This window comes from Lutra lutra, chromosome 4 (assembly GCF_902655055.1).
Source record: "Lutra lutra chromosome 4, mLutLut1.2, whole genome shotgun sequence".
Lineage (NCBI taxonomy): Eukaryota > Metazoa > Chordata > Mammalia > Carnivora > Mustelidae > Lutra > Lutra lutra.
The window spans coordinates 197,523,328-197,535,318 of record NC_062281.1 but is presented as its reverse complement, the minus strand read 5'-3'; the positions used below and the strand labels follow the sequence as shown (position 1 = coordinate 197,535,318).

At 66.9% G+C, this 11,991-nt stretch overlaps 1 protein-coding gene across 8 annotated transcripts in view; it reads left to right on the top strand.

Moving 5' to 3' along the window:
• Positions 1 to 11,991, top strand: part of AGRN (agrin) — a 33,134-nt gene that overhangs the window by 18,699 nt on the left and 2,444 nt on the right. For 3 of the 8 annotated variants that reach the window (XM_047724706.1, XM_047724713.1, XM_047724711.1), the window contains 32 exons: positions 115 to 339; positions 417 to 641; positions 833 to 1,039; positions 2,126 to 2,344; positions 2,426 to 2,620; positions 2,705 to 2,905; positions 2,988 to 3,136; positions 3,220 to 3,325; positions 4,047 to 4,163; positions 4,246 to 4,410; positions 4,588 to 4,731; positions 4,836 to 4,960; positions 5,037 to 5,142; positions 5,240 to 5,572; positions 5,654 to 5,791; positions 6,234 to 6,361; positions 6,496 to 6,610; positions 6,693 to 6,812; positions 6,924 to 7,280; positions 7,491 to 7,683; positions 7,844 to 8,059; positions 8,516 to 8,745; positions 8,832 to 8,966; positions 9,181 to 9,277; positions 9,388 to 9,552; positions 9,671 to 9,782; positions 9,997 to 10,008; positions 10,259 to 10,375; positions 10,546 to 10,738; positions 10,826 to 10,913; positions 11,143 to 11,166; positions 11,752 to 11,784. In XM_047724706.1, coding sequence (XP_047580662.1) covers positions 115 to 339; positions 417 to 641; positions 833 to 1,039; positions 2,126 to 2,344; positions 2,426 to 2,620; positions 2,705 to 2,905; positions 2,988 to 3,136; positions 3,220 to 3,325; positions 4,047 to 4,163; positions 4,246 to 4,410; positions 4,588 to 4,731; positions 4,836 to 4,960; positions 5,037 to 5,142; positions 5,240 to 5,572; positions 5,654 to 5,791; positions 6,234 to 6,361; positions 6,496 to 6,610; positions 6,693 to 6,812; positions 6,924 to 7,280; positions 7,491 to 7,683; positions 7,844 to 8,059; positions 8,516 to 8,745; positions 8,832 to 8,966; positions 9,181 to 9,277; positions 9,388 to 9,552; positions 9,671 to 9,782; positions 9,997 to 10,008; positions 10,259 to 10,375; positions 10,546 to 10,738; positions 10,826 to 10,913; positions 11,143 to 11,166; positions 11,752 to 11,784 — 4,990 coding nt within the window. The remainder of the gene's footprint in view (positions 1 to 114; positions 340 to 416; positions 642 to 832; positions 1,040 to 2,125; positions 2,345 to 2,425; positions 2,621 to 2,704; positions 2,906 to 2,987; positions 3,137 to 3,219; positions 3,326 to 4,046; positions 4,164 to 4,245; positions 4,411 to 4,587; positions 4,732 to 4,835; positions 4,961 to 5,036; positions 5,143 to 5,239; positions 5,573 to 5,653; positions 5,792 to 6,233; positions 6,362 to 6,495; positions 6,611 to 6,692; positions 6,813 to 6,923; positions 7,281 to 7,490; positions 7,684 to 7,843; positions 8,060 to 8,515; positions 8,746 to 8,831; positions 8,967 to 9,180; positions 9,278 to 9,387; positions 9,553 to 9,670; positions 9,783 to 9,996; positions 10,009 to 10,258; positions 10,376 to 10,545; positions 10,739 to 10,825; positions 10,914 to 11,142; positions 11,167 to 11,751; positions 11,785 to 11,991) is intronic. The other 5 variants (XM_047724708.1, XM_047724712.1, XM_047724710.1 and 2 more) reach the window with 4 other exon arrangements.

Genomic DNA, 11,991 nt, shown 5'->3' with positions numbered 1-11,991 from the left:
CGCTTAGCCACAGGCCCTGCGGTGAGTGCCCATCTCGGGTGGGCTCCCTGGAGGCGGTCGCGATGGCCTCGTGACCCCACCCCGCACCTCCCCCCACGCTCCCCACCCCCGCAGGGTCCCGGGACCCCTGCTCCAACGTGACCTGCAGCTTCGGTAGCACCTGTGTGCGCGCAGCAGATGGGCGGACAGCCTCGTGCCTGTGCCCCGCTGCCTGCCAGGGGCCCCCCGACGGCCCAGTGTGTGGCAGCGATGGTGCCGACTACCCCAGCGAGTGCCGGCTCCTGCGCCACGCGTGCGCCCGCCAGGAGAACATCTTCAAGAAGTTTGACGGTCCTTGCGGTGAGCCCCGCCCCTGCGCGCGTGGCGTGACTCTGCGTGCGCGCCCACACTCTGACCTGTGCCTTCCCGCCTTCTAGACCCCTGCCAGGGCGCCCGCAGTGACCTGAGCCGCGTCTGCCGCGTTAACCCACGCACGCGGCGCCCGGAGATGCTCCTGCGGCCGGAGAGCTGTCCTCCCCGGCGAGCACCCGTGTGCGGGGATGACGGGGTCACCTATGACAATGACTGCGTCATGGGCCGCACGGGAGCTGCCCGTGGTCTCCTCCTCCAGAAAGTGCGCTCTGGCCAGTGCCAGCCTCAAGGTGGGGAGTCCTGGGAGAGGGCCAGCCTTGCCCCTCTGTGTGCCCTCTGGCCCTGCCTGTCCTCACCCTCTGCTGCACCCCTCCCTGGTGCCCACTCACCACCCCCTACACCCATGGATGCCTTGCCCCTCCCAAGGTGGGGGTTGACATGGCCCCCCAGGCTGTCTGATCTCCTCGCTTCACCCTCCCAGACCGGTGCCCAGATGTGTGCAGGTTCGGTGCTGTGTGCTTGTCCCGCCGAGGCCGCCCCCGCTGCTCCTGCGACCGTGTCGTCTGTGACGGGGCTTACAGACCTGTGTGTGCGCGCGACGGGCACACGTATGACAGCGACTGCTGGCGCCAGCAAGCTGAGTGTCAGCAGCAACGCGCCATCCCTGCCAAGCACCAGGGCCCGTGTGGTGAGCAGCAGGGGTGGGGCCCACACTGAGAGCCGGCGGGTCCCGTGTTGGTCCCCGTGGCCTGTCATCACGTACCATCTCCATCCTGAGTCATGCTCCTCCTGGGGTCCTGGGGGAGGCCCGGCAGGGCTGGTGTCTGTCAGTAGGCTCTGGGTCAGGGGGTTCTGTCGGGGGATGCCTGGAGCCCCCGGGGTGGGGGGGGTTAGTGGGCAGAGGCAGGCCTCTTTGGTCAGGCTCCCCTGTGCCCCATCCCCCTCCAGGCCCCATCCCCCTCCAGGCCCCTGGGCCCCACACTGTGGGGACACCAATGCTCCCGCAGAGGCAGAGTCTCTGGCTCGGTGCGGGGGGTGGGGGCGAGCAGCAGGTGGTGGAGACGGCGTTATCCTGCATTGGCGGGGGCTGCCGTGGCTCTGCCAACCCCCCACTGTGTCCGTCGGTCGGTCTGTCTGTCCACTCTCTCTCTCTGCCTCTGTAGTTTCTTCTCTGTCCTCCCTTCCCTCTCTGCTCCGCCTCTTGTGTCTTCCAGCCTGACCTGTGGCAGGATGACGTACCGTGCCTGCCGCCGGGAGCCCACGGCCCGAGGTCTGCCCCCGGCTCAGCGGGGGGGGGTGGCTTGCTGCTGCCTGGCCTTGTGGTTCTCAGAGCAAGTGGACAGACACCTCCTCCCCTTTGTGGCCCTGGGTGTGACTGTGGGCTGCAGACTCCTCCCCCGACAGAGGGGAGAGCCCCCCCGCACAGACGAGTGTCCCCAGGCTGCTGGTGGCTAGCAGTCAGTGGCTCAGGAGTCCGCATAAGCCTGGCCCTCCCCCCACCCACTGTGGGCAGTCAGGGAGCTCCTGTGTCTTGGGGGCAGCCCCTCCCCATACTCAGGCAGGGGGCTGAGGCTGTTTGGGTCTGCGTCCCTGTCTGCATCTGTCGTGTGTCTGTCCCTTTCTCTGCTGTGTCCTGAGCGTCCGGCTCTTCTCCCAGTGCACTCTCCCTCTACTGTCCCCACCCTGGGAGCAGGTCTGCTGCGTGGAGCTGGGGGCTTTGTGCGGAAGCCCGGGGGAGCAGGAAGACCTCACCGACTGCCCGTGCTCTCCCCAGATCAACCCCTGTCCCCATGCCTTGGGGTGCACTGCCCATTTGGGGCGTCATGTGCTGTGAAGAACGGTGAAGCGGAGTGTGTGTGCCAGCAGGCATGTCTGGGCATCTACGATCCCGTGTGTGGCACTGATGGTGTCACGTATGGCAGCACGTGTGAGCTGGAAGCCACAGCCTGTGCCCTTGGACGGGAGATCCGTGTGGCTCGCCGAGGACCCTGTGGTCAGTGTTGGGCAGGTGAGGCTGGCTGGGAGTGGGGGGCGGGGAGTCCCGGTTGCCGTGGTGATGGGGCCTCTTCCTCAGACCGCTGTGGGCAGTGCCGCTTCGGAGCTCTGTGCGAGGCTGAGACCGGGCGCTGCGTGTGCCCCTCCGAGTGCGTGGCCTTGGCTCAGCCCGTGTGCGGTTCCGATGGGCACACGTACGCGAGCGAGTGTGAGCTGCACGTCCACGCCTGCACACACCAGATCAGCCTGCACGTGGTCTCAGCGGGACACTGCCGTGAGTGGGGCTGTGGGGGTGGGCAGGCTGGGGGCCTGGGTACCCCTCCGCCGGGCTGACCCCTGCCCGGTCCCACCTCTGCAGAGACGTGCGGAGACGCGGTGTGTGCTTTCGGGGCAGTGTGCTTGGCGGGGCGATGTGTGTGCCCCCGGTGCGAGCAGCCCCCACCCGGTCCCGTGTGTGGCAGCGACGGTGTCACCTACGACAGCGCGTGTCATCTCCGAGAGGCGGCCTGCCAGCAGCAGACCCAGATCGAGGAGGCCCGGGCGGGGCCCTGTGAGCAGGGTAGGCTCGGGGGAGGACTGGCCTGGGCCGCCCCGCATCGGCCTCGAACAGACCGTGCGGGTGACCCGGCCCCTCCCCGCAGCGGAGTGCGGCTCTGGAGGCTCTGGCTCTGGAGAGGACGGCGAGTGTGAGCAGGAGCTTTGCCGGCAGCACGGCGGTGTCTGGGACGAGGACTCGGAAGACGGGCCCTGCGTCTGTGACTTCAGCTGCCACAGCGTCCTGAGGAGCCCGGTGAGGCCCCCCACCCCCACCCCGGCTCTGGGCCACCAGCAAGCGGCTGGCTGTGGCCACCCACGCTGACACTGTCCCTCCAGGTCTGCGGCTCAGATGGGGTCACTTACGGCACCGAGTGTGAGCTGAAGAAGGCCAGGTGCGAGTCGCAGCGAGAACTGTATGTCACGGCTCAGGGCGCCTGCCGCGGTGAGTGGACCTGCAGGGCCGGGCAGGTGTGTGTGCGTCTGTGCCGTTGCCTTTGTGTTCCCGCGTGTGTGTCCACAGCTGTGTGTGCGCACAGGTGTGCCGTGTGTGTCTGCGTGGGTACTGCGTGGGGGGCACGGAGGCACAGAGGGTTCAGGGGTGCAACGTTGGTGAGCATTCGTGTTTGTGCGCGTGTGGGTGTCAGTGCCCCGTAGTCCGCGGTCCTGCACTGAGTACCCGCCGTCTGCGCCGCGGACGGGGCTCCAGGAGGGGAGGCCTCACCCGCCGCAGGGGAGACGGGCGGTGACCCGATAAATATGTTTGCTATGATCTCACGTGTGCACGAGCGCCTGTGTGTGTTTGTAGACTTATGTACGCACAGGTGTGAGGTTTGGGAGGGACGTGGCCACGTGCGTGTGCGTGTGCGTGTGCATTGTGAAAAGATACGAGCCTAAGCAGGCTCGGTTCTGGCTGTGTGTCTGCGCGGCGGCACCTTCCTGACCTTCGGGTGGCCTGCGAGTTTTCGGTGCTGTGTGTACAGGTGGGTTTTTGTAAGCGGCGCGGCTTCCTCACCTGTGACCCGAGCCCCGGGCACCCGGGTCCCGGTGGCAGGTGGCTTCAGGAGGGCTGAGTGGTCACGGCCGAGGAGGCTGAGGTGCTGTGGCCAGGCCCACAGTGCACACGTGGCCATGTCTGTCATCTGAACCCTCTGCCCTCCCTGCAGGCCCCACCTTGGCCCCGCTGCCCCCCGCGGCCCCCCCACACTGCACCCAGACTCCCTATGGCTGCTGCCAGGACAACACCACGGCGGCCCGGGGTGTGGGCCTGGCTGGCTGCCCCAGTGAGTACTCCCGCCCGGCCCCACCCCAGAGCTGCGCAGGGCCACGGAGCCACGGTGACCACAGCCTGCCCTGGCCTTGCAGGTTCCTGCCACTGCAACCCACATGGCTCCTACGGTGGCACCTGTGACCCAGCCACGGGTCAGTGCTCCTGCCGCCCAGGTGTTGGGGGCCTCAAGTGTGACCGCTGTGAGCCTGGCTTCTGGAACTTCCGTGGCATCGTCACTGATAGCCGGAGCGGCTGCACCCGTGAGTGACAGGGGCAGCGGTCAGTCCCCAGCCAAGCGCTCCCACCTGTCCATCTTGTCACTGTGCTCCTTGTCTCACCTGCTCAGACCCTGGCCTGACCCACACCAGGCAGGCACTGGGCCAGGCTCTGGAGCCAGTGAGGGGAGCAGGCGCAGACCTCGGGTTCTTGCCCTCCAGCCTGCAGCTGCGACCCCCGGGGTGCCGTGCGGGATGACTGTGAGCAGATGACCGGGCTGTGCTCATGTAAGCCTGGGGTGGCCGGACCCAAGTGCGGGCAGTGTCCAGATGGCCACGCCCTGGGCCCCGGCGGCTGCGAATCAGGTGAGAGCCAAGCCTGGCACTGCCCTTGTCTCCCCGTGCCAGGGGTGGGGCCATCGTAGGGGCAAGGCCTCCTGAGCCGGCAGGGTCTCCCGTGTCTGCCTCAGACTCCTTGGCACCCGAGACGTGTGCTGAGATGCGCTGTGAGTTTGGGGCGTCCTGTGTGGAGGAAGCTGGCTCCGCCCGCTGTGTGTGCCCAACATCCACCTGTCCAGAGGCCAGTGCTACCAAGGTGAGGGCTGGGGCACGTAGAGGCATGGGGGGCGGGGAGGGGCCTTCCACTGCAGCATCCTTGCCCTGTGCCCCAGGTCTGCGGGTCAGATGGAGTGACCTACGGCAACGAATGCCAGCTGAGGACCATTGCCTGCCGTCAGGGCGTGGACATCTCCATCCAGAGCCTTGGCCCGTGTCAGGGTAAGGCCCTGCTCTCCGCCTCGAATGGACCGAGAAGGCCTGGCTCGGGGCTGACTGCCTGCCCTGGGCGTCCACTCAGACTCTGTTCCTCCCGCAGAGTCTGTCGCTCTTGGTGGCCGCCCAACACCTGTACCCGTGGCTGTGTCAGGGCCCAACCTGAGCACGGCACTGCCTTTCCCCCCGAGCGCCCCACCCCTGGCGCCCACCAGGACCCCTCACAGCCAGCCCACTCCTCAGCCCTCGCCAGGACCTCGGACCACGGCCAACGCGCCCAGGACTACCACGAGGCCCATGCCGACCGTGCCCCCCACAGCCCCTGCCCCAGCAGCCAAGCTCGCCACGTCTGCCTTTGGCGAATCTGGCAGTGCTGACGGGAGCGGCGATGAGGGACTGAGTGGTGACCTGGAGGCCAGTGGGGCTGGCTCAGGGGGTGAGCGCGGGCTCAAGGACGCAGGGGAACGGGGCCCGGAAGGGCTACCTCCAGGGCCAGGCTTAGACTATACCTCCCCAGGACTCGAGCCCCCCGAAGGTGGCAGCACTGTGACCCCTGGGCCACCCATGGAGAGGGCTTCTTGCTACAACTCCCCTTTGGGCTGCTGCTCGGATGGCAAGACACCCTCACTGGACGCAGAGGGTTCCAACTGTCCCGGTGAGTGGGTAGCCGGGGGCTGGGTGGAGCGTGACCTGTGGCCTGGACACGGCCAGGAATGCTGTCTCCCCTCCCAGGCAGGAGGCCTGCCCCACAGGTGGGCACTCGGGGTATACGGTCTTCTGATTTGGGCACACACGTGTGCGTGGTCTTGGGGACGCAGCACAGGCACGTACACGTGTGGTCTCGGCCCACATACACACGTGGGTGCCCAGGACCCTGCAGCTAACGTGTCTTTCCTGTTGCAAGCTGGCCTGGAGCACTGCTCCAAGAAGTCCGCCCGGTAACTGGTGCCAGCCCTGCCCCCAAGACCCCACTAACCTCATGACCATCTGACTAACCTGCCCGCACCCCATGTGGCTTGCTGCTGGGGCCTGTGCCCCTGGCCCACCCAGCGGCCAGGCCGGTGCCCAGCAGGGTCTCACTGCCACCTCCCCCACAGCCACCAGGGCCTTCCAGGGTGTACTGGAACTTGAGGGGGTCGAGGGACAGGAGCTGTTCTACACACCAGAGATGGCTGACCCCAAGTCAGAGCTCTTCGGGGAGACCGCTAGGAGCATCGAGAGCGCAGTACGTGCAGGGGCGCGGCCTTGCCCCGCCTCTAGCTTCCCTCCCAGGACACACCCAGAGAGGTGCTGGAATGGGCGGCCGGACAGTCCGGCCTGGGCAGCTCCCCAGAGCCCTCCCCCACTGCCCACCCACAGCTGGACGACCTCTTCCGGAACTCCGACGTGAAGAAGGACTTCCGAAGTGTCCGCCTGCGGGACCTGGGGCCCGGCAGCTCCGTCCGAGCCGTTGTGGACGTGTACTTTGACCCTGGTAAGGCCCCGCCCCGGGCCCTCCCAGGAGGCAGGCGGGTGTGTGTAGGGCTCTCCCATGTTCCTTGTCCCCTCCTTCTCAGCCACGACCTTTAGGGCGTCCGACGTGGCCCAGGCCCTGCTCCGGCAGATACAGGCGTCCCGGCGCCGGTCCCTGGGGGTGAGGCGGCCGCTTCAGGAACACGTGCGCTTCCTGGACTTCGGTGAGGGGTGCCTCCCACCCAGCCCCTCCCCCACTTCCCTGGGACCCTCACCCCTGCCGGCCCTCCCAGGGCTCTGCTCTCCGGGGGTCCTGACGGTCCCTCTGCCCTCAGACTGGTTTCCTGCATTCTTCCTGGGAGCCACCACAGGAGCCACAGTGGCCACAGCCACGGCCAGAGCCACCACCATGGTCCACCTGCCTTCTGCTGTGACCCAGCGGGCCCTGTCCCCCAGTCGCACCAGCCAGCCTACTGACAGGACCACAGCCCTGCCCACCACACGCCAGCCGCCCACCACGGCCCCCCGTCGCGTGCCTGGACGCCGGCCCTTGCCCTCAGGCACCCCGCAGCCACTGAAGCCCTGTGACTCCCAGCCCTGCCTCCACGGGGGAACCTGCCAGGACCAGGACCCTGGTGGCGGCTTCACCTGCAGCTGCCCCGTGGGCAGGAAGGGCACCGTCTGTGAGCAGGGTAAAGGTCATCCGTGCTGGAGAGAGGCGGGAGGCAGATGGAAGGTTGGCCAGGGTTGGGGCCGGGCCAAGCCACAGTTGGGGGTTGGGGGCCAGGCCGAGGGGGCCCAGGGTGGGGTGATGGGGCTGGAGCTTTCAGGCTGGAGGACAGCGGCGAGGGGGCAGCGGTCCTCTGCGCCCCTCCAGTGGGTCCCTCCTTGTCTGCTGGTAGCACTGCACCCCTCTGCGCCAGCCTTCGGGGGCCACTCCTTCCTGGCCTTCCCCACCCTCCGTGCCTACCACACTCTGCGCATGGTACTGGAGTTCCGGGCACTAGAGCCCCAGGGTTTGCTGCTGTACAACGGCAATGCCCAGGGCAAGGACTTCCTGGCGCTGACGTTGCTGGGAGGCCGGGTGCAGCTCCGGTGAGTGGACAGGGCAGCCCAGGTGGCCGGCGGGAGAGGGGCTGCTGGCGGAGTGGTCAGGAGGGGAGCTGAGGCGGGGGAGGGGGAGGGCGGGAGGCTGAGGTGGAGCCGTGGTCCTGGCCTGAGGTCGCTGTCCTGAGTCCCTGCTCCCATCCCCCAGGTTTGACACTGGCTCGGGGCCCGCGGTCCTGACCAGCTCAGTGCCTGTGGAGCCCGGCCGCTGGCACCGCTTAGAGCTGTCCCGGCACTGGCGCCGGGGTACGCTCTCAGTGGACGGTGAGACCCCTGTTCTGGGCCATAGCCCCAGTGGTACTGATGGTCTCAACCTGGACACAGACCTCTTTGTGGGCGGCGTCCCGGCGGACCAGGCTTCCGTGTGAGCATCAGGGAGCGGGGGACACCCCTGACCCCAGACCCCTGAGCTTGGTCCAGACCCCTGACTCTTATGGTTGGCATCTAAGAGGCCCAAACAACTTGCAAATAGCACAGTGGGTGGGAGGACGAGTGTGGATGACGGCAATGACCCTGATTTGATCCTGATCCCGATTCTGTCCCCTGGTGGCATCCCTGAGCCCCAGGCCATTGTGTTACCACCAAGGAGGGGCTGGGCTGCTCCGACCTTTAGTCCTGAGCCGTGACCCTCAACCCACTTCTTTATTCAGTCCCGTTTGTGGGACTGGGCATCCTGAGAGCCCCAGAAGCATGGACGGGGAGAGGGAGCAGCCCTCATCCCGGCTGGCAGGGGTGCCAGCGGTGCAGCTGGCTGGGAGAGAGGGTGTCTTTGGTCTCTTTGGTCTCTGCCCTCTGACGCCTACCCTCCTCCTGACGGCAGGGTGCTCGAAAGGACCTCCGTCCATGTTGGCCTCAGGGGCTGCATCCGCCTCCTGGATGTGAACAACCAGCGGCTGGAGCTCAGCAGCTGGCAGGGGGCCGTGACCCGGAGCTCCGGTGTGGGCGAATGTGGGGACCACCCATGCCTGCCCAACCCCTGCCTCGGTGGGGCCCCGTGCCGAGCCCTGGAGGCTGGCATGTTCCACTGTCTGTGCCCCCCTGGCCGCTTTGGTGAGGCTGGAGCCTGGGCTGGGCGTGGGGTTGGGGGGCACGCCCACATATCTGTCGGCGTGGGACCCCATCGTGTCTCCTTGCAGGTCCAACCTGTAGTGATGACAAGAACCCCTGTGAGCCAAACCCCTGCCATGGGGCAGCCCCCTGCCGCGTGCTGCCTGACGGGGAGGCCCAGTGCGAATGCCCCCAGGGGCGAGGGGGCACCACCTGCCAGACAGGTGGGGGGCATTGAGCCATCGGTGCAGGGAGGGGGGTGGGAATGAGGATGGCAGGATTCAGCATTAGGGTGTGGGTTCTGGGTGGGGTTAGGATCGGGGTTCTGGCTAATGTTAGGGCTTGAGTTAGGCCTGGGGCTCACAGACCAGTGGAGGTCCAGGGAACCCCAGGGGTCAAGGCCCGGCCCCTGTGTGACTGCTCTCTTGTCCTCCACAGTTTCTGAGCGGGATTATTCCCAGCCCTTCCTGGCTGACTTCAACGGCTTCTCCTACCTGGAGCTGAAAGGCTTGCATACCTTCGAGCGGGACCTGGGGTCAGTAGGACAGAAGGGGTGGATGAGGGGAAGAACTCCCCCCAGCCCCTGTCTGGCCTGCAGGGTGAAGGGCCATTGAGATGCCCTCACCTGTCACTACCTGACCCCAGGGAGAAGATGGCTCTGGAGGTGGTGTTCCTGGCGCGTGGCCCCAGCGGTCTGCTCTTCTACAACGGGCAGAAGACAGACGGCAAGGGGGACTTTGTGTCCCTGGCGTTGCAGGACCGCTTCCTGGAGTTCCGCTATGACCTGGGCAAGGGGGCTGCAGTCATCAGGTGCGCTCTCGCATGTGGGCCTGGGACTGAGGCCGGGGACACCTGGCAGTGTCCCGCAGGTCCCTGGGTGGAGGGGCTGGCAGGGCCCAGAGCCTGCTCATGGTACCCCCCTCACCAGGAGCAAGGAGCCAGTGGCCCTGGACACCTGGACCAGGGTCTCACTGGAGCGCAATGGCCGCAAGGGGGCCATGCGTGTCAGCGATGGGCCCCGCGTGCTGGGGGAGTCCCCGGTGAGTGTCCCCAAGGCCATGGGCCTCCCACCAGCTCCCCCACCACCTCCCTGCTCCCTCCCCTCCTGGGAGGCACAGCAGTCCCTGCCCCACAGCTGGCTCTCACAGAACTGTTTTCTCCCCCGTCTGTCCTGTGCCTCTGTCTGTCTGCTCTCTGCCCCCACTGCTCTCTGGCTCTTGCTCTGCAACCCCCACCCTGCTCTTCGGACGCCAGAAATCCCGCAAGGTACTGGTCTCTGCTCTCACCCTGCTCGTTCGTCTTCTAGAGTAGCTCCCGCCCCACTGAGTCTGCACACGGGCCATGTCTGTGTGATTAACTCTGTGTCCCGGATACGCTGGCGGGTGACAGGGTGGGCCACTGCAGGCGGGGGGTGGGGGGGTGGGGGGGCGTTGATCTGGGCCCCAGTGTCCTTGTCTCTGCCCCATGAGCAGGCCCCGCAGCCCCCTCACGCCCCTCACGCAGAACCTTCCCCCAGGTACCGCACACTGTCCTCAATCTGAAGGAGCCACTCTATGTTGGGGGGGCCCCTGACTTCAGCAAGCTGGCCCGCGCAGCCGCCGTGTCCTCCGGCTTCGATGGCGTCATCCAGCTGGTACATGGGGCAGGGGAGGGGCCCATCCCAGCGGGGGCTCTCTGTGGTGGTAGGGGTGGTCGAGTCTTGAGGAAGGGCCCAACCCAGAGGGGTCTCTGTCCTGGGGTGAGGGCTGCTGTCGAAGGGAGGAGAGCAGGCCAGACAAAGGTGTTCTCCCTCTTATCCCCCAGGTCTCCTTGAAAGGCCACCAGCTGCTGAACCAGGAGCACGTGGTGCGGTCCGTGGATGTCTCCTCTTTTGCCCACCACCCTTGTACCCAGGCCTCAGGCCACCCGTGCCTGCACGGGGCCTCCTGCCTCCCTCGGGAGGCCTCCTATGAGTGCCTGTGCCCTGGGGGCTTCTCGGGGCCTCACTGCGAGCAGGGTGAGATGGGTGGGCACTGCCTGGCCCCTCTCCGTGCCTGGGTGGGGGGCCCCACCCGAGGCAGCCCTCACCCCAGCTGTCTCTCAGGGCTGACTGAGAAGTCGGCAGGGGATGTGGACGCGCTGGCCTTCGACGGACAGACCTACGTTGAGTACCTCAATGCTGTGACTGAGAGGTAACGTGCCACCTGGGCGCTGGGTGCCCCTGCCCTCTGCCATCTGTCTGGTCCTGTCTGAGCCTGCTGTGCGGGGTGAGACGCGGGCCCTGCCACAGCCACCGACCGCTCTGCGGCCAGGAGGGGAAGGCCTGGCATCATCGGCCCCCGCAGCCCCGCCGCCCTCTGCCCTCCTCCGCCCACCTCCACCTTCCGTCCTTCTCACCACCTCTGTCTCTTTGTTTCCAAGCGAACTGACCAATGAGATCCCCGTGTAAGTAGCACCTGGGCCCCCACCACACCATCCTGCTCACCCATTCTCAGCGCCTCACCCGCAGTAGCCGACCCCCACCCCCACGGAGGGCCAGGCTTCTCATCCCGGGGCAGGAGACTGAGCTTAGGAAGAGGGGTGGGTCACCCCTGCACACGCTGCAGCTCCCGCCCCTGCCGTGAAGCACCACCATGGCGTGCCCACGCGCGCGTGTGTGTGTGCACGTGTGTGCATCAGAGCCCACAGGGGTCTGGGTGTGTGCATGCAGGTGTGTCTGTGTGCGTGTGTATGTGTACATGCACATGCGTGTTCAGACATCCGGGGGCCTCTCCCAGGAGGGGAGCCCTGAGCCCCGCCTCTTGACCTCTGCCCTTGACCTGGGTCGTGCCCACCAGCCCTGTGTGTCCACATGACATCGCCCCGGCTCTGCGTGGCCTGTGTATCTTCTGTGGGTGCTTGCTCACACTCTCCATTGCCAAAAAGGGGACGGGGGTGGGGCAGGGCTGCCAGGAACCCCCACCCACCCACCCTATACCACAGCCTGTCTGTCCCCTGCTCACCTGCTTCCCCTCTCTTCTGGCTTCTAAGTCCTGATGCTCCGGATTCTGGGGCCCTTCCCAGGTGAGCCGTGGCACCCAACCCCCGCTCTCTGTCTGCCTCCTTCCTCTGCGTGTATGTCTGCCTGTCCGGTCCACCTCCTGCCGTCCGTCTCTCGACCTGTCTGTCCCATGCGGGTGTGCGCCCGCCTGCCCATCCAGGCTCTCCGGGCTTCCTTGCAGCTGCCATCATGGCCCTTGCCCTCCCACCCCCTGCGCCCCATCCCCAGCC